This window comes from Amblyomma mixtum, chromosome 3, assembly GCF_055824585.1.
Source record: "Amblyomma mixtum isolate Tamu chromosome 3, ASM5582458v1, whole genome shotgun sequence".
Classification (NCBI taxonomy): domain Eukaryota; kingdom Metazoa; phylum Arthropoda; class Arachnida; order Ixodida; family Ixodidae; genus Amblyomma; species Amblyomma mixtum.
The window spans coordinates 196,881,731-196,902,010 of record NC_143014.1 but is presented as its reverse complement, the minus strand read 5'-3'; the positions used below and the strand labels follow the sequence as shown (position 1 = coordinate 196,902,010).

At 41.7% G+C, this 20,280-nt stretch overlaps 2 protein-coding genes across 3 annotated transcripts in view; one reads left to right on the top strand and one right to left on the bottom strand.

Annotated features, from left to right (window-relative positions):
- Positions 1–7,268, top strand: part of LOC149353209 (guanine nucleotide-releasing factor 2-like) — a 71,702-nt gene extending 64,434 nt beyond the window's left edge. For both annotated transcript variants that reach the window (XM_089582419.1, XM_089582418.1), the window contains 4 exons: positions 721–901; positions 999–1,096; positions 2,519–2,650; positions 3,091–7,268. In XM_089582419.1, the coding sequence (XP_089438545.1) occupies positions 721–901; positions 999–1,096; positions 2,519–2,650; positions 3,091–3,229 (550 nt within the window). In that variant the 3' untranslated portion in view covers positions 3,230–7,268. The remainder of the gene's footprint in view (positions 1–720; positions 902–998; positions 1,097–2,518; positions 2,651–3,090) is intronic.
- A 2,973-nt stretch (positions 7,269–10,241) lies between these two features.
- On the bottom strand, positions 10,242–20,061 carry LOC149353208 (dolichyldiphosphatase 1-like). Its single transcript, XM_089582417.1, has 8 exons — positions 19,901–20,061; positions 19,155–19,255; positions 16,620–16,704; positions 16,432–16,525; positions 16,243–16,341; positions 14,420–14,548; positions 12,286–12,375; positions 10,242–10,713 (listed from the first exon to the last, which is right to left on the bottom strand). The coding sequence occupies exons 1-8, from the start codon at positions 20,001–20,003 to the stop codon at positions 10,674–10,676; spliced, it is 741 nt and encodes a 246-aa protein (XP_089438543.1). The 5' UTR covers positions 20,004–20,061; the 3' UTR covers positions 10,242–10,673.
- Between the last annotated feature and the right edge of the window lie 219 nt (positions 20,062–20,280).

The following is a 20,280-nucleotide window of genomic DNA, read 5'->3' as shown; positions in this document are numbered from 1 at the left end:
GTTTGCAAACTTTGTTATATGTAAGTGTATTTGTTTTTCTAACCTCTGAAAAAAACGAGCATCAGAGAAATCAGACTAACTTTTGTCATTGTTCTTAAGAACTGTGAGAATTTTCTATACTGTATTTGCATGTTTTTTTTTCTTAAGAGGTACTTATTGAGAGGCTAAGATATGTATAGTTATGTATATGCATGCGCTGTGGTAGAATGTAGGAGAGGACATGTTTGACGGGCATTATTTTACTATTCTCATTATCGCTTCTTTTGCTCACACAGTTTTCATTTAAATGAAAGGTATTTCAATTCCTTTTCATACCATTCTGCACTTCACGGTATGAAGGATTTGAAACTGTATAAATAGAAGAATTGTTGAATGTTTTTGCGAATTCTTTACCACGCACTACATAATTGTTCAGTATTACCTCATTAGTGCATCTGCTTGCAAGGAGATGGCTTGAATGTCTTGGTGTTATTCTAAATTATTTTGGGTTTCCTGTTGCACCCAATTTTGAAAATATTATTCTGTTTAATGCATTTGCCCTTTTCCAGTGTTTGTTAAATTTTTTTTCAGCTGTATGAGTCGCATGCTGCTAGGAACCTTATAAACAGCAGCTGTGTTGTAGTACACTGCATTTTTCTGATGGTGTCATGTACACTGTATACTTGCTTATATCTTTAGGATTGTGTCACTGTTTTACATGTTGCCTGGTTTTCTTTCCAGGGCACGCTCTTGCATCTTGAAGCAGGGCGACGCGAAAGAGCGCGAGCGGGTAGTAGTGAAGTTCATCAAGATCATGAAGCACCTGCGCAAAATCAACAACTTCAATTCTTACCTGGCCATCCTGTCAGCATTGGATTCTGCACCAATTCGCCGTCTTGAGTGGCAGAAGAATATCACTGAGGTGAATGCAGTGCCTGGCTGCCCCTTTTTACCACTGGCAGGTTGCTCTGATGTGTTTAGATCTCGTTTCATGCTCACTTTTTATGTTTCTTTCTTAGGGCCTCAAGGAGTACTGCGCCTTGATAGATAGCTCATCGTCTTTCCGTGCGTACCGACAAGCTTTGGCAGAAACAACACCACCATGTATTCCTTACATGTGAGTACATTCAAGTGGTGTCACTGCTTTATCAGGTGGCAGAAAGCAGGAGCACCCACTGATGAGGAGGAAATAGTGCATTGCTCGGGTGCCCAATTCTTAGTGCCTTCTTGGCATGTGTTGCTACTCTGAAGTCACACTAATGACCATTTCATCGTCATAATACTAAGTGCTGGCTAGTTGCACCAGCTTAAAGGTGCACTGAAGACGAATCTGAACTCGTCTTTTTGCCGCGGGAACTCGATCTACACATTTCGAGCATTCTTAGAAACTTCGATTTATTGCCCTGTGTGGCCGATTTCCCTAATTAAATCGAATTAACGCCCGGCTCCCGTAATTCTCCCTCGTACGGTGGGCGGAGTCGACCAACGCGGGGAGTGCCTTTCACCCAGTCCCGTGGCGGCTTGCCGCTCTGCCATCGGCAGAGTAATACATAGTAGTCCGTAGAAGCAAATAGTCCGCGCGTATTTTTATTTCTGCGGGCTTATTTTGCGGCTATATTATCTGCGAATGAAACTATTTATTCACGGAAACCTAAAAAACAAAATGAAGCGAAAGCAAAGCCTCCACGGAGCTGGCTGGAAGGCACTCCCCGCATTGGTCGACTCCGCCCACCATACGAGGGAGAATGCAAAAAAAACGGCGGGAGCCGGGCGGTAATTCGATTTAATTAGAGAAATCGGCCACACAGGGCAATAAATCGAAGTTTCTAAGAATGCTCGGAACGTGTAGATTGAGTTCCCGTGGCAAAAATACGAGTTCAGATTCCTCTTCAGTGCACCTTTAATGCCTGCATGTTGGCTCACATCATTCTGTCTTTTTTTTTTGCGTGCGTGCGTGCGTGCTTTTAAACCCTTACGGGCACAAGTCAGAGAACAGTTTCAGCAAGATGGCATGCAGCAACTGCCAAGCACCATTGCACAAGTAGCCCGTAGGGCACGTTCATGTTCAGCCTAAAACAAGAGAAGGCCCTCCACATACTTTTGTGTGAAAGAGAGATTGGGTGGAAGGCTACACACAAAATGCTGAGGGAAGCAACAGAGTTGCTCTGTTTGCAGTGAACGAAAAAACAAATAGAGGCCAAAGAGAGAAAGTGCTTTACTGCTAGACCTGCAGCAAGCATATTGGCCTTGACCCTGGAGAATTCTTCTGAGTGATGTCACACACTTCAAAAACATCAATAAGCAGCCCAGAATTGCAGGATAGCAGCAGAAATAAATCATTAACAAAGTGTGTTTACAGAGGAATGTGTGTCCTTCACAATACGGCGAACATTGCTGACCACAAAGGGCTAGGAAAGTTTACACGCCAAAAAAGCTTCGCTTCAGTAAATTGCAGCTATGTGGAGGTGCTTTTAATGGCTTTACTTCAGCGTTTTGACTGAATTGCGGGCATTCTCAAAAGCCAGATGTTTCTTTTCAGTGGACTGATTCTGCAAGACTTGACTTTTGTTCATGTGGGAAACACAGATTACATCACGGACTCCATAGTGAACTTTACCAAATGCTGGCAGCAATTTCACATCCTTGAGCCCATGAGGTGCTTCAAGAAAAAGTAAGCAATTGGTTGGCAATTTGCCACAGTTTTCTTCATGTGCTTCTCTGCCTTTTGTCTATAAATTTTTCCTCGTGATGTGCTGTTTCCATGTGACAGTTCAGACTAGTGTTAGCTTGGTGGATTGTACATTAGGTTTTCTCTCACAAAATAAAAATTGGGCCTAAGTTGGCATTTACAGCTGGTTCCTTACACAGTTCCTTCTAGTTCATTTGAAATTTCAGACCCTATATTATTATAGGGCACAGGCCGTTTCAACCAGGAAAACAGTATTTTGTTAAAACCAGGAAGGTAAATAGCACCGTTTATTATTTTTGTGAGTAGAGTTTCTTAATGGAAATAAGATTATGGGTGAGAGTGGGGAAGCATTATGTGCTAAATTGTTCTCGTTGCTGTGTGGTGCCTCTCTGCTAACTGTTCTGTGTTGCATCACTGTGCAGGCCATTTACATTTAAGCGCAATGAGCAGATCATCGACTTCTTCAACAACTTTGAAGACTACCTCTCAGAGGATGCAATGTGGGGGATCTCTGAGAACATCAAGCCACGTGCAGGCCAAAAGAAGAAAGACTACAGCTGAAGCAGTTATTATTTACACCTGGCATTTTATCATGTGCATCCCTTCATGGTGCCTGCTTGCTTTTAGTTCATTTACCAGGCCAGCCATTTTTGAAGGCGACAAATACTTAGTGCTGTTTCATACTAGGCTTTTTTTTTTCGTTTCACTTTGTTTACTCATGCTTGTTTTATTATGTACTTTTAATTTTATGCCTTTATGATCTTAGTTTAAAAATTGATGTGAAATCTATGTAGTGTATAGCTGTGACAGCTGTGGACCATGTAGAATGTTTTCCTTGTTGAGTCATTTTAAGGCGAGGCAATCACTGACGCATTTTGCAGCCACGATCTAGCAGCAGTGTAGTGTCAACCTTCAGAGTGCAATTATTTTATTAGATTTTTGTTACTGTATAGGTGTGTTAGTATTGCCAATAATTTATTCTTGTCACTTAGCTATGTAAACTTTAGCTTAGGGGTTCGCTTGCCCTTCCAAATGTGAAAAGTATGCAAGCTTCAAAGTGTTTTTTGACTTATGATTAATATAGTACTATATATATTTATTGACTGGCAACCGTGCATTTTTTTTTTTTTTGACAACTTACCATACATGGGACTACTGTTTATGCAACGTTGCCAAAAACTGAACCCTCCTTAACTAAGCCTTGCTGTCAAAGCTGTTCCACTTGTATTGTAGACCCCCATCAACTCAGTCTCTGTTAGCTGTCAGTATATTTGCATGTGCAGCGCTGTAAAACTTGGGCTACCATTTTGAGCTAGGACCACATTCTAGAGTGCAGAATTACATGTGCAGGGGCCTGGAAATGATTTGCTTCATGTAGCAAACTTTTTGAATTTTTTAAGGACAAGAGTCATTGATAGAGTACTTCAGTCAAGTTACGTAAACGCTTGTTTATGGCTGCTTTATCAGTTCAAAAGAAAAAAAAGGCAGTGTTTTTGTTGGAAAATTTGAGCCCGTAAGTGTCTCTCGCACTTCGGTCAACAGCCCTATGGTACAGTCTGCATTCATTGTGGTTAGCATGCCTTCCTGCTATAAACAGTGCTCTCACATTTCAAATTTGCTGCCTAATTTTAGGGTGCACAATGCGTGCAGCAAAATACAACCGGTGTGACAAGTGATGGGGCGTCCCTTTTTTTTTTTCCTTTTTGCATACCTGGTGCTCTCAGGTGGTTGCCTAGACAGCTGGGCTTCAGATCTCAGGAGCTATACAATGTGCTGAATCTTAAGATACAGTAACGTAGATGAGGCAGTATGGCTCAAAGCCATTCTGCCATTATTCAGCCAAAAAAAATTAATGCACAGAAAATGGATTTCTGGGACACTTCATTATATTTTTTGCTGCATGTGTGGAAGATGCGGCAGCTGTTCATCCTCTTTTTAACAGCTGTCACATCATATTTGCAAAAAATGGTCCAGTGAAATGTGCTGAAACATTTGGTGCAAGCTTTAGCAGTTAGAAGTTTCGGAAACTGCTTGGTCTCTTTCATCACCAACTGGCATACTGCAAAACAGGTATTCATTTGGTGCTGTGCAGTGCTGGCATGTTGCTATCAAGTTTACAAGCCATGCTTAGCGTGTGCAAGGAGGCGGTTCTTAATCATATTTTACAGTGTTAAGTCTTGCAACATGTGCTTTTATTGAGAAAACAGTACCATTACTGTAGCTCATATTAATGCATTTTAATAGCCCCTGTCATTAAACAATCACCGCAGCTATATGTTGCTTATTATGATTTGTTCAGCATTGAAGAAGCAGGGCCCAATCTTTTCCCAGGGCTCTTCTGCTTATTCAGATAGGCGGTGATTTAGCCCTATGCCTTGGCACCAGACTCACTCTGTGTACACAGTAACCTTTGTTTGTTTTTACAGAAAGCATTGGCAGGAATTTTTTTGCTTATTCCCTGCTTTAGTGACTAGATTTTAGTCCAGTAATCATCATACTGTGGGGAAATTTTACATGTGAGCGCATGACAAAGAATTAATTTGTCGCTATTTATTGTGACTGTTTCTAGTTTTGATTGTGAAGGACTACTGAACAGACTGTGACATCCAATACCGCCCTGCAAACACAACTGGTGAATTTATACAACTCCAATGCGCCAGCTACACGCCATTGCCCGAGAGGAGCTACCGTAAATGCAGGCCAATTTCTTCATGGTGGTTTTTAAGTCTCGAGGTGCTAAACCTTCATGCACACAGTCTTTAAAAATCAAATATGTTGTACACTGTGTTCACTAATACTTTCTGGAGAGTGTCTACGAATGCACAGAAACCTGCCTCCATGATTTTGTATCAGTATTTTTTAATGCAGTTAATCATGACTGAAGCAGAATAAGGCATAACAATGTTTCTGAGGGGGCAGTCGGAACTGTTTGCAAAACTAGAGCTTTTTTATTTACCACAGAATTAACAGAGAATTTTTAAGAAAAGGGTGATTTTATTTCACTCAAAACCTTTCATATGCCTTTAACTGGTGAAAAAGGTACCATGATTACCCTCTTAATGTCTCTTCACCTATGTTATTCCTTTCACATCCAACAAATTGCTTACATTTTGCAAGGCTTGCTAAAGCTACTATGAGACTCACCACCATGTAGGTGCAATGAAAAAATATACAGATTGAGTGAGAAAACATCTTTAACGAAACACAAAGTCCAATGTTACGAAGCCAGGATAGCTCTGACGTGCTTCAGTAAAGTTTCCTTCATGAAAAGGTGTCTAAGCTGCCTAGATGTATGGACAGGTTTCAAGAAAGACGTAAAAATGCTTTTACACATGTTGCAATGTTTTTAAAGTTTCTGCCTGTGGCATTGCACTGGCAATATTCAAGTCAGCAGGTCCATCTTCATCAACTGAGCTTGAACATTATGTGCATAAGGCTACATTTCCTACATTGTTTCTTTGTGGTGTGAAGCTTGTTTGTGTGTGTGAAAGCATGTTCTGAACATTTATGTTATATCATGGCAGGCAGCAAACTAACAGATTTGATCGCAAAATCTGCTACAGATTTTTAATTATCGCCTCTTTTGAAACACTGGCAAGTAGAAAACCAAGCTGGCCATTTTAATTTAAATATTGGCATGTGAACATACTCCTTCTGACATGTTGCATGGCCACTGAGGTGTTCAAAATGAGGGTGCTATTCGTAGTGTGACCAGCTGCATCTTTTAAAATGTTATCAAGTGCTCGTTAGTACACATATGGGAGGCTCAACTTTACAGCCATTTCAGTGAAGTCTTAGAGGTGCCTGACAATTTGTTGCAGAGCGCACCTTATAAGGTCTGTTAGAGGCTCAGTAAAATGCTGTGCACATCTTCACTGGATACTTCCTCTAAGGTGGTGTACAGTATTCTAAATTAGCTACTCTGACAGTATCTAAATAATGCGGGTACCATGCATGGTACATGTAAGATTTTATATTACTTTTGTTGCATTTTATTTTTGCACTTTGCAGATGTTTGGAGGAGCTCTGTACATATTATAAAAGCCAGTGTGAAATTGTAAAATGTCTTGCACATGCCTGTGTAAATATATTAAAAGAATGAAGACTTATTGGAGGCATTTCAGCAGCCTTTAAGTGAAGTATGTCCCTAAATCATAGCTTTATACTTCCAGGTGTCCTGGAGGCAGTAGTTGTGATAAAAAAACACTTATATGGCACTAACACCCACATGCAGCAAAACATTACAGAATAGTACTATATACTGCTTGCCAGTATGTGTATGTGATAAAAAATTTTAATATGCCCAAGAATGAACTGTCAGTGGAGTTTGTTGTTCATGTCATCTAGTGCATGTCTTTTGCATGGTTCTTGGGGGCACATTTTTGCTTTTTGTGTGCGTGTGTGTATAGCCCCATTGTTGCTGGCACATGCATGTCCTTGGTAGGTGCTTATAGGAAGGTGAACTGCATAGCAAGCCATAACATAACTGTTTACTGCCGTAATGATGTGGGCCTGTGCCCATCTTCAATTATTGTTCATCACCTGAAGTCACAACAGTGTACAATTTGTTCTTCAGTGCATCATTAAAGCTGTATCTTGAGTTCTACATAACTTGTCTTCATCAGCATCTCAAGCAGTCTGTCCTTAATTACAAGTGTGATTAAAATGTCAATTTAAAAACACCAAATATGCCAAATTACAAGTGCTTTGATGTGCATTAAAACCAGTATTTTGTAGAATATGTAAATTTGCATGATCTTTTATTTGGGCAGCTCAAAACATACGTTTATTTGTTTTCAGGTTACCTTTTCATTTAAGCACTAGATCTACTTGTCCTCTGTTCTCATGTGAACATAGTGCAATTAATTTCACTGAACATTAGGAACATGGCTTTCCCGGTACGGTGTTACAAGTTTGCACTGCCTGTTATTCTTCGAGAAAGCACTTAGCAACAGTAACTGCAAAATTTACTGCATTCATTATTCCTCACTGTACAGTCGTCTGTAACAGTCTCCAAAAATTTTCATTTCAATGCAAATTTTTAATGAATCAACAGCATTTTCAAGAGCACAATAAATCCATTGAATTTATCAAGCTTTCATTGAATTAGACGCTTTTTGTAAACTGGTAGGTTCAAATGCAGTCATCTCGAAGGTTAAAGCTGCCTGGATTGCAATTATTCTTCCTTTATAGTGCAACTCTGGAGTTTTTTTTTTACCTCCACACATTTGCTGACACTTTCACGGTAGGGTCTCCAGACTCTTCGAAACAGCGCTAAACGTCTCAGCCAGGCAGAAGTTTGTCCACGGCACAGCTTCCCTTCAACATGGTAATTTCGATAAGGAGCTAATTCAGACAGATTGAGAGGGAGGGACTATCGCCGGACGCCGAAGGTGGTAGCACATATTAAAGCTGTCGACGCATGAGTGTGCTGCCGTAGAACCAGCACGAAATTTCAGGGAGCAGGCGGCGCCGCCGAGAAAGGGAGCAGGTGCTGCAGCTCGTGTGAAGCTGCGTCTCCCTCCCTGACTTCTTGAGAGGGCTCGAAGCATCTCAAACCGCAAGTCGGCACGCGCGCTTCGCCAAGTTGCGGGGAGAGGAGGACCAGGGCTGTGAGCTGAGACGTGCTAGCAGGAGCCTCAGCCTTCGAGCGTGCTCCAGCACACTCTTTTGCTTCATTTTCTTTTGACCCAGCTCACCACCGTGTGACCTGCCTTCACGCTACCGCTTTCGTCCTCGCGCTCTCTTTGCTATCACCGTCTTCTGTCTTCCTCGCCGCTTTGCGTTCGCTCGGTTACGCAGAGGCACACCGCTCAATGCAGGAACGGGTGCCTAAGAGCTGCGCTCTTAAATATTCATCAGAACTAAGTCAGGGAGGTCCAAGAATTATAGTAATCCAATAGTCAACTCAAAAGTCCGGTTAATCGACTGTGCATGCGCTGCAGTCGTGGCCGCTGGAGCCCTAGACTAAGGGACCCGCCCGCTGGACTCTGTGTCAGATACTCTCAAGATCAAATAGTTTTTCACTCACTCAGAAATCCTCCAGAGTTGCCCTTTAATGCATAGTCGTGCCTTGTTAGTATGAACAGTTTGGTTCCCGAGCAGAACTGTCCATAAAACGAGTAGTCCGCAGTAATGAATCTCAAAGAAGAAAAATCATGCTATAATTAAGGTCTGCTACTATGCATACTGGTGGCCAGTGAAGTTTTACTAAAACATAATGTGGGGAGCTACAGGCACATTAGGCCTGGATCGCCATTGAGCTTGAAATTGTAGCGCCCGGCGACGCTATAAAGCGCAGGCGCTGCGATCGGCGTTCCCGCGACAGAAGAAATTAAAGAACGACAGCGCGTGCTCGGAGCGCACGCCCGGCACGCGCAGTCCGGAACTAGAAGCCTGCCACGCTGGTCGTCTCTGTCTGGTGCTCCGCTGCGACCCCGCTAATACCTCAACAAAATAATATGTGGTGCACCCACTTTGGGTGCAAGAATCTACTCTGCTGATGGGCAGGCGGCGAGGCGAAGTCTATGCCTAACGACGTGACCCTGCCAGTTGTCAACAGGCCTGCCGTTGCACATGCAGAGGGGCACGCAAAACAATGGAATATGCAGTTCAGTTCTCGGGACGAATATCTGGAAAACCGTTTGTCGAGCAGGTCGAAGCTCGCTGTGGCACCACTTCAAGAGCCCATCGAAATTAACCAGTGCCAGCCACAGGGCGTCCAGACAAACGAGCTTCTTGGTGGGACTATGGTGACAGTTTGAATTATCTGAATTAACGACTTTTACTGTAGCAAAGCAATGAGTCTCACAAAGCAAAGTGTACTTGCACACTTTTACAAGTTACTAACACTGTCCCACCATGAACTCTTCAAGATCACTGCAGCTATTGCGGTTTAGCAAACGAGGGACCAGAGAAAGAAAGACCCAAGACAAGTGCTGACTTGCAACGGTTTTCCCAAATAAAGCCTTTAGTTGTGAGTCAGTGATTGTCCTGTGTCTTTCTTTCTCTGGTCCCTCGTTTTTTGTGCTGTTTCCCAATACAGCTATTGCAGATGGAACAGGTTACAGAACCAAGGTGGCTTTGGCAAAGATTGAAAAGCTTAGCCAAGCAGGCATGTTTTACCATGACTGCTGGAAAATGACGCAAGTTATTACATACAAATCTGTAGCTAGAAAAAAAAAAAAAAAACGTTGACACTTAAACATATTACACTTCATCAATAACTCTGTTTTTGTTGTCATCAAATCTTTAAGCAACAATACAGATATAGCAAGGGGAAGTGTGTACCATATGTTGCAAAACGTCCCAGGCCACCACTCCAATTTCCAGCAACACACCAGCCACTTGCAGTAAAAGGTGGCAAGGGAGAATACTGCTGTTACTTTTGATATTTCACAAATTAATGCTGCTATTCCACCACAAAACGCATGCACTTCCACCCTGGCCGCATGGCCCGAGAAGTTTTGTGACAAGCAATAAGTATTGTATACAACCTTTGAAGCTTAAGGATTACAATTGAGACAAGTAAAAATAGTGAAAATGCAAGAATCAAGCTGGTACGACACACAGGTGATGGATGAAAAGGCATGGCTTTTATTTTTTGCCACAACCAGTCCCAAAATATGTGGAGATCATTACTGGCTTTGAAGATGTGTTACACCACGTTAAGGACAAGGGCAGAACCATATATATGCAAAAGCTGAGGGAGCACATGCAGGCATCAAAACATCTAAATTAAGTTATCAAGCCTGCACTCTTTGCACACACTCACACGCTCTTGATATAAAGTGGACATATAACTGCTGCCCATCCACCCATTTATTTTTTTTCTTTACAAGCACGACACCTGCAACGAAAGTCACGTGCTTGTCTCTGTTGACAGATATCCTCATTGCACCTTTCTTATCCGCCCCAGTCCACCCAGAAAAAGACTTAGTCGTGTTGTCATCCCTTCATGCCGATGACTTGTGTAGGAGTGCCTGCGCAGGCGGGTGTCCCAATGTCACTGAGACTTCATGGACACGAGTTTCCGTTGCCTTGTCCTGAACAAAAAGCAACAACGCATACAGTGACACAACCTCCTCAAAAGAACTGACTGATCTTCAACACAACCACCATGTACACTGCGAGAAATGTAACTGACATTACAAACGTCGCACACTGTTATCTTTTTTTTTTAGAAAGGCATACTTGCTGCTCTAAACAATATGATTACAATCCAGAAGTGCTCAACCTAAAGCAGCATTCATTCAACCACAAAGTCTGAACGCTCCATTTCATTCATTAATGCCATATTGTTTTACAATAACAATAAGATTTGCTTTTGCAGCTCTAGAAAAGCACTACCTCCATCAAGTACAAATTTACACTGGGCCTCCCCAACTAATTAAATGTATAGGAAACAGTCCTGCACTGGTTCACTAAATATTTGTTTCACTTAAAATTCTAGAGGCCCGTGTACTGTGCGATGTCAGTGCACGTTAAAGAACCCCAGGTGGTCGAAATTTCCGGAGCCCTTCACTACGGCGTCTCTCATAGCCTTAGTCGCTTTGGGACGTTAAACCCCAATAAACCAAACCAACCACTTGAAATACGGTTGACCAAACAGGCTGAACCATTTCACCACAAGCTTCGAACTTCCTTACAGAAATGTTGATTTCATAGTGCCAAGTTTACATCTTAGATCTGCCAAAATATCAAGACTAATACTGCACAGTCAGCACAATCAAAGCAGACAAAACTGACACCCTACAAGTCATTCCGTGTCAAATCTCCACCTCACATAAACAATAACAAACATGTAAATGATGCAGCACAGTTACTAGAAAACTAAAAAGCTACAATGTTATAAAAATGACCAACTCTTTGAATTTTGTCATTTTTGGCTACTGCATTCGAGAGCTGTATATGCTTCTGCGAGCTGGTGGGAATTAACTTTTCCTTCTATAAATCTAAAGATATTAGCTAACTCAGAGAAATTACATTATTATTTTTATTATTACAGACACAGGGAGCTGAAAAGTTGGTTCACTCTGCATGCAAATGCTTATACAGGACATAGCACACCCAAGGCTACCATTCTCGTACAGAAATTCCACAAGCACTTCAATCAAAGCTTGCCTGTTTAAGTAGTAGTTATTAACATTAGTTAGGAGCAATGTAAAAAGCTCACTCAGGCAGTAAACCACATTAAGTTGAATAATGGCCATTCAAATGCCATCACCTATGGCAGTTTAAGGTGAAGATCAATATCTTGCAAGAACTGTTGAACAGTTGAAAAAAGAGCTGAACTAAAGGTTTGGTTTAGATTATGGGGGTTTAGCATCCCATGGGGGTTTAGCTTTAAGGGACGCCGTAGTGAAGGGAAATTTCGACCACCTGTGGTTCTTTTAACGTGCACTGACATCACACAGCACATGGGCCTCTAGAATTTCACCTCCATCGAAATTCGACCACCACGGCCGGGGTCGAACCCGCGTCTTTCGGGTCAGCAGCCAAGCGCCATAACCACTGAGCCACCGCGGCTGGAATGAATTCGTCACGACATTCTCTGCAGACTGCATTTTCTCACTTAAAATGTCTAAAACTGTTCAGAAACTTTAAAAAGGACATACCTTGACTCGGCTCTGTAGGAGGTGTATTCAAACCACATCACATTAGGAATCAGAGTGGTGTCTCTCAGCATCAGTAATTCACTGAGGTGCCTAGAATGGTAACACAAGAGTGTACAAGTCCGCAGTAAACACAGTCATAGCCAAAAAAATGGCAAGCAGACTTAGCATCATCCTTCAGCTAAAGCACGTAAATGACATTTTACATTTTAAGGCATCTTGCTCGAACATTTTCTACATTACAATGCATTACGAGTAGCCCTGACACAACAGGGACCTGACCTTTAATAATATTAAGGTTTTGCTAGCATCACAAACACCAAGCACTGCAACAAAACACCAAATTATACAAACACTTATTGAAACATTTATTTTTGCCATACTCCTGTGCGCTAATATAGCAACAGTCTTTCAGTAATATGTCTTCGCATGGATGTACTGAAAGCACTGGAGATAAAAGCATGGTATTTGCGACTTGCTTTGCAGTTACACCAGCTCTATTCTTCCCCCTTCAGTTTCAGTGGAATCATCAGATGAGCTCCCTCTGTCATCTGCTGGAAGAAATGGCCTCCTAACAAGTCCCTCCCACAAAATATGAGCCTTAAGAACGTCTCCATGATTGGCAATGGCAGCACATCTAGCAAGAGATAGTCAGCAGTTCTAAGCTGAATGGATGAAAAAATGCTTGCCCGACATGTGAATAGGACGGCCATCTTTGACGTCAGGTGGCACCTGACTAATGACAACCATGGCATTATACCTTCTCAGCAAGTTTACTTAATCTTAACCTTTTTTTTTGTTGTTGTTGTTCCACTGGCTGGCAAACCATGGAAAGTCTTTTGCTGTTGCTAAGATAAAGAGCAATCACCAAGAGCAGCCACAAAAGCACAACAATTAATTTCTTCACAAAGAAAAGGTGGCGTTACCGTTGGGTACAATATGTAGCAGCACTCACTTACCCTCAACTAGTCGTTACAACATAAAACTTTGCCACTGCCAGGCGACCACATTCAAAATAAGTTCAAGCATGAAAAGACAGACAACTACAACTTACGCAACAGTACAAGTATACATAATACACTTCCCAAAGAAAACAAAAGCTGGACACAAATTTCTCAAATGCGATATTAGGTGTCAGTTAATTTCTGGACACTGCGGCTAGACAGAAATGAGCTCACTGACAAGGAGGCAAAGCTGACCATTAGGACAATAATATTCCAACACCATCGCCATTTAGACTTCCCCACCAGAAGCTCCAGTTTTCCAATATTATGTGCATGGCTACACTGAGCAACTAGTGTCAGCAGGACAGTCACAATATTCACCTGCATAAAACAGACCCCAGACCGGCATTTCAGTTTGCCATCCATTATTCCAAGAAGCCACACAAGTCTGCCCCAAAAACTGCGACAAGGGTGACTCACTACTATCAGCACCTTACTGGCTATGCAGAGAGACCCAACTGTGACAAGTGCTGCCATCAAGAAACAACAGACAGCCGCTGCATACATCCGTGTTACAAGCAACAACAACAGTGGCTCAGCTTTATCCTGGCACACTTGGATAACTGGCATCTACTAGAACTGGGCCCCCTAGAGCCACAACATTTGGGCAGGCAACAAGGGCTGTTGTGAACATTCTATACACAAGCCATCTGGACTGCTGACTCTGAAGAGAGCCTCCATTCTCCTTATTTTCCCTAATTTTTGTTTCCATTAAGTCTGTGCCACTTTGCTTTCCAATGTCACCATCATCCATCCACCTTTTTCTTTTATTCCCCCTCCTGTTCCACTTTTGCTTAGTAGGCCAAACCTTTTGCAGGCATACCAAATGGGTATGCCTGCAGAAATCAAGAAGTGCAGTTTTTGCCAAATTAATCAGCTTCTTTAAGTTAGTGCAAACCATCTAAACTGATTATCCACCTCTATCATGTCAAGGAATTAACGAACGTACATGCCACAAAGAGGAAATTAGGAATTTTTTGAAAACTCTGACCAATACTCTGCATGGAGAGCAGAGGCCAGGAGTAAAGAGAGGGGCCAAAGCATGACTGTGAAACTTAAATGCACACATGCAAAACAAAGCATCGCACATCTCTGCACAATGAGCCGAAGTCGCAGTGAAAAGACAAGCTCACCAGGAAACAATTCGAGGGTAGAGCGGTGTGAGTATGAACTGGGTTATGCAGAACCAGAGGCAGGCCAGCACAGAGCCTATCAAAGCTCCCCAGCACACCTGCGCCCATGTGTGGTATTCCAGGTACACTCTGTGAAAGGCAAAAAAAAAAAGAGGGATCATATGTCACCACTTGAAGCAGCAGTTAGATACAGCCTACCACGATGATGCACCAACCTACATGAAACACAAAATACTAATGAGCCACGCATAGCAATGCCAAGTTGTTCAGCACCTCTGTCACTAAGACCAACACTAACATTCAATTCACAGAGACTTTCACAAATCAAATTTTAAAGTGACCGAGAATACTCTTTCAACATTGCTCACAAACAGAACCAGCACTTGATTTTTACTATAGCCATGTGCCCGACTGTCCAACTCCACAAGAACCTTCATGGTTTTGTTAGAAAAGCTTAAGCAAAGTTTTTCAAAGGCAGCACCACTTTGAGACTGTTTTTTTCATTTCACCACCTCATCAAGCCCAACAGCGTGTATGTAAACAACTCTCAGTGTTGCATTCTGGGAATTTCCATTTTTCATGGCTTCTGAGAGGCAAAATTTACCAAAAGGTAATTTTTACGGAGTTTCAGGGAACATTAAGAACCAAAACTGTCTTGAGTTTTTCAAATTAACAGAGTTTTCAAGCTTCTGCGGAGGAAAGGGCCTGAAACAGGGCCTGAAATAAAGAAATAGCATGAAGCATCTCTGGCACCTATTTCTACCTTTAATGGTTTACAAAACTATTTGACAAATGCCTTCACACTAAGTGTATGGCACCCATATTGCTTAGAATTGTACTCCACGAATACAGACAGAACACTTAGAGCAACTTTCATTTCATTTATTTACCCTAAGGGCCCATAAGAGGACATAACATAGAGGGGGGAGAAAAACATCAAAATGCAAGTAAAAATAATATTAGTCAAACTTCATTATAACGACACGGTTCAACTGTACAAAGTACAAGAGCAACCACACCTAAGTGTAGGCATATCAACGGAAACAATGCACACTTCTGTTTTTTCATGTACCAGCTGCTACAAAATCCTCAAATTGTGTTACGAACTTTTGTAGTCTCAGCCATCTCTTTCAGTAGGCAATTCCATTGATTGATGGCCAAGAGTAAAAATGAAAAACTATTTAAAATAAGTCAGTGCCTGAGAACGATGATTCAACTACAAAGTTATGATAAATACGAGGGAAAATGTGCAAAGAAGGTGTGATAAACGCTGCAGTGTATGTAGTCACAATACGATAGACCTTGTGAAAGAACATAAGATGATGTTTTTCGGCTGCTATCTAAAGAAAGACGGTTCAGGTCACTTTTAATCTGAGAGATGCTGGAGCCAGGTGAATATCACCGGGAGACTGGGCAGCCTTATTTTGTAGGGATTCTAGCTTGTTAATAAGATATATCTGATGGGGGACTTCGTATGAATGAAGTATAATCTAATTTGGAGCGGACTAACGCAGTAAAATCAAGAAGCTTTGTGTTCCTGTTTGCTTGATTAAGTGTGCAGGGAATGAATCCGTGCTTTCTGTAGATGGTGGCTAGTATGCTTTTAATGTGAACAGTGCACAATAAGTCGGGAATTAGGTAGACACCTAAGTACTTAAAGGAATCTACAGATCCTATTGCTTTGTTGTTAACTGTGTAGTTAAAGATCAATACTTTGATGCGTTTAGTAAATCTGATGAGCTTAGTTTTTTTTTTCTTTGGTGTTAAAAAGTCACCTCCCAAGTTCAATACCATTCCTGCTGTATGAAACAGAAAAGCCATACCTGCTGTATGAAACAGTTCCTGCCAGCAGGAACCAGCAGACTATCACAGTATACTTCCAGAGGTTCTCCCAAGGACAACTGCTATTGCCGTGGTGCAACCTGCAGTAGCAGAATGTTTATTAGGCTAAACACACCTAAAATGAAAAAGGAGGCCTTATAAATGCAAATTATTAAAAACCACAGACTCACCGAACAATAACAAAGAAAGCCAGGTATGTTGCCACAAACCACATGAGCTGAGAATGACTGGATGGCATGCCAAACTCGGTGAAGTTATCACGAGCTACAAACATACGAAAGGAAACATCAATAACGTGCATGAAAAAGAGCTCACATTAATCTTCTCTAAGTAAAAACTTTCCAGCTGACAAAGTTACCTTTATATGGCCTGGCTTCCTTAATTACATGCTTAAGTACAAAATTTATGGCCTCGCTGAGTAGAGTGCCGCACAGGAATGTGATCTGAAACAGGTGCCATGGAACTCTGTAAAACAGCCTTAACTCAAACACTGCATTCCAAGCCATTCAGTAATACATGCAATGAGGTGAAGGCTCACACTAACAAGCACTAAGCTCCTGTATAATCAGACAGGACTTCATTCTTGATGTTAGAATGTAGTCACATTTCAGTTCAAAACGACACTAAAGGAAAAATTAACAGAAAAAAAATGACAGACTAGATTAGATTAGACTGACAGATTAGATTTAAGAACACTACCAGCATTATTTCTGTGCAAAAAGGTGACTGCACTGCAAAAATATTGCAAATAAGTCCACGACTTGTTCTCCCATTTACACCCCAAATGTTATGCACTTTTATGTCATTTTTAACACATTATCCCCTAGTGAATCATGAAAAATGGCGAATATCCCAACCCTATCCCAATGAATGAAGACAAAACTGCTTTTTCTACCTAACACGGAAGGCTCTGTCACAATACTTACCTAGAGATGGTGCCACCACACTGTTGGCATGAAACTCGGTTATCACCTTTCATGCTATGTCAGCCTCACCATTCACAAAAAGAGTACTAACGACTAGGGGTGTGTGAATATTCGAAAGTTTCAAATAGCAAATCGAATATCTTCCTATTCGGCTCGCTTAAAAATCCAACAGTGCCAGTTCAAAATCATTCGCAACGGATCGAATATGACCTCAAGGTATTGAATACTTTTCAAATAATATGCATGAAGCTCAAACAGGGCATGCAGTAGGTTTCTTCCCAGTACCAGAGGCCATAGATCATGTCTCAACCCTCTCATATACTAAAATGTGGCACTAGTTTGTTCACTGTCATCGTCAGTGGCAAAATTATTTTTCTCAGGCACATGACATGGCATTCACGAAGTTAATATTAGGGGCATGCAAATATTCAAAATTTTCGAACAGCGAATCAAATATCCTGTTATAAGATTCGCTGAGCAAATCAAATAGTGCTTGTTCAAGGTTATTTAAAATGAAACAAATACATTCTCAAGTTTTCGAATAATTGGCACGACGTTCAAATAGGACACGCCATAGTTTTTTTGTTGTTTTTTTTTAAGTCTGTACATCTGCTTCAAAAACAGCCTACTTTGAGGCCGCACAGCATGCTGCCACGACCAGTCTGTGCTGGAAGTAGACTTCAGCAGGAAGGAGGGTTCAGCGCCGTGGAGCAGTCCATTCGCGAAGCATCATTCATAAAGCTCGTACGTATATCCTTTGAAATTGGGTGCTGCGACAGGGCTCACCCAGTTTTAGCAAGCCCTCATTTTCCAGTGCATACAACATATGGTCATAGAGTTAATATACTAACTTCGTGCTGCGTGCCTCCTAGTGGAGATCAACGTTGCTTCCTCAGCTACAGCTCTAACTCCAATATATATAGCACTGCTGCTGGTGCTTTACTGCTTCACACAAAAATTCGTTTTGTATGAATATTTGCATAAGTAGCAAATAATAAAAAGCATTCTATTCTTATTCAATTCAGTTCTTTAACTATTTGATTCACATTCAATTCAATTTTTAACTACACTATCCATATTTGATTGGGCAGCAAAGCTAGCCTATTCTTCTTCAATTCAATTCCGAAAAAGTACTATTTGCACGCTCCTAGTTAATGTACTGACTTCGTGTTACGTGCCCCCTAGTGGTGATCAGTGCTGCGTCATGCAAAAGTGCAGCATGCAAAGTAAGAGACGCTTTGCACTCTCGTATCTCGTCAGCAGTCACCATGCTGCATACTGCTTTCCTATTTTACGGAGTTGAACATAAAAGCGATCAGCCAATCACAGCCAGTTGTAGTTCTGCAAATCTTGTGAGGCATCACTACAGTCGATCGCTTTTACACAATTTTCTGGCTTATACAAGCTATGATCTCGGCAAAAATGACATATTTGCAACCTTGGGACACAAATCTCTCAATCCAGCTGGACTTATTATTCCCCCTTAGAGTTTCTTTAGCTAAAATATTGCAGTCATTGTTATTTAAATAGGAACACAGTTCAGTGCCGTTGGGGAGGTCACTGCATATGTCGGTATATGATAAAGACTGCCAGAAATGCACACTACTGTTACAATAACATCAAGAACTAGCCCGATAGTTCCAAGTTTGTTGCTCCACTACAAAAATGTTTACTTCTTTGCCTTGGCATATCTTTTGCTCCTCGCTTAAAAAGGGTAAAAGACAAATTAAAGCAATAAGACCACCAGAAGCCACCACAATAGAACAATGCAGGTTCCACTATTGTTATAAAATGTTTACAGAAATGCACATCTAAATTTTATACTGCAAGAACGCCTTTCTGGGTTGTATTCTGTACATCAGGCTCTGACCATCAACCAGAAAGGGCAAAAAACCATGCTATATGTCAGCCTAAAAATACATACTTCAGTTCACAAAGTAAAGATATGCATTTCAACAACAGCTTACCGTGTGCAAATCTCTTCTAAAAATGACTAGCGTCCCAAATGACACCAAGATCACCAACGGTGACAGGGAAATATAAGCTAGAGTCTTTCCCAGCCAGTCACCTGAAATAAGAAACCGCCAATGAATTGCTCCACAATTACCGGCAAAAGAGTACCCACGATATCTGCGAAACTTAAGCGCCTCTTCCCGAAGTACAAAGCACCAAAATCACCTGCCATGATGCCGAACCAAACACGAAGAAAGCAAACACAGTAAAGTACTAAAAGTTCTGCGCAAATGTACACAGTACAGCGTTACGACAATGCAAACATAACGGTTGCTTATGTTTACATCATCGTACACATATCATTCACAGTACTTCCGTAACCAGCTGATGGCGTTCTTGCTGCCCCGACAGAAAAGTTAATACGTTTGAAGCTCTGCTGTAGTCGCTTAGGTGTGCCTCGATGCGACGCTAACCTCGTCAACGTGGATCAGTACTGGAAGCAAACACTGCCATGTCAAATATATCTGGCCGAAGGTAGTTAGTACGTTTCTTAGCAAATGAACAAAACTGTTCTGTGCCCTCTGCACCGGACAGAGAATACATGGAACAATAACCTGTTTTCTGAAATCTCTCGGTTGTGAACGGTCGGATCACTTGCCAATGAATCGTCGCTGGAGTTGCCGACGCAACAAAAGTTCGGCTGAATTTTTTGTCGCGCCTCGAGAACTAAGGGCTCACAGAAATGCCCCACGCAACTCACCTGCAGGGTATTCGACGTGGGTCAGGGAGAGTGGTACCCATGATCGAATTTCGTTGTCAAAATCACCAGGTACCGGACCATTCCCAGGTCGACCACCGGCCATGTTGTGTTGGCGATTTTCCCGCAGAGGCAGTGTTATGAACACAAATGCCACTCACGGGATGTTCCCTCAAGATAAGATATAAACAAAAAGGAAATTTTTATGCATGTTTAATTACTTTTGATCACGTACCTCTAGTCGTATAACACTAAATGTAAATATAGGTGAAAGAACATGTACCAGAAGCTGATTGAACACCTGTAACAAATATTTTTGTTCCGACGACACGCTCAACAAGCCAAGATGGAAGCCATAATGAAAGCCAAGCTAGGATGGCTAG

Coding starts and splice junctions, on each gene's coding strand:
- LOC149353208 (XM_089582417.1), bottom strand. CDS start 20,003: ATGGCCGGTGGTCGACCTGGGAATGGTCCGGTACCTGGTGATTTTGAC. Junction 19,256..19,900: donor CCACGTCGAATACCCTGCAG/GTGAGTTGCGTG, acceptor TTCTTATTTCAG/GTGACTGGCTGGGAAAGACT. Junction 12,376..14,419: donor TACCCTCGAATTGTTTCCTG/GTGAGCTTGTCT, acceptor TTACCATTCTAG/GCACCTCAGTGAATTACTGA.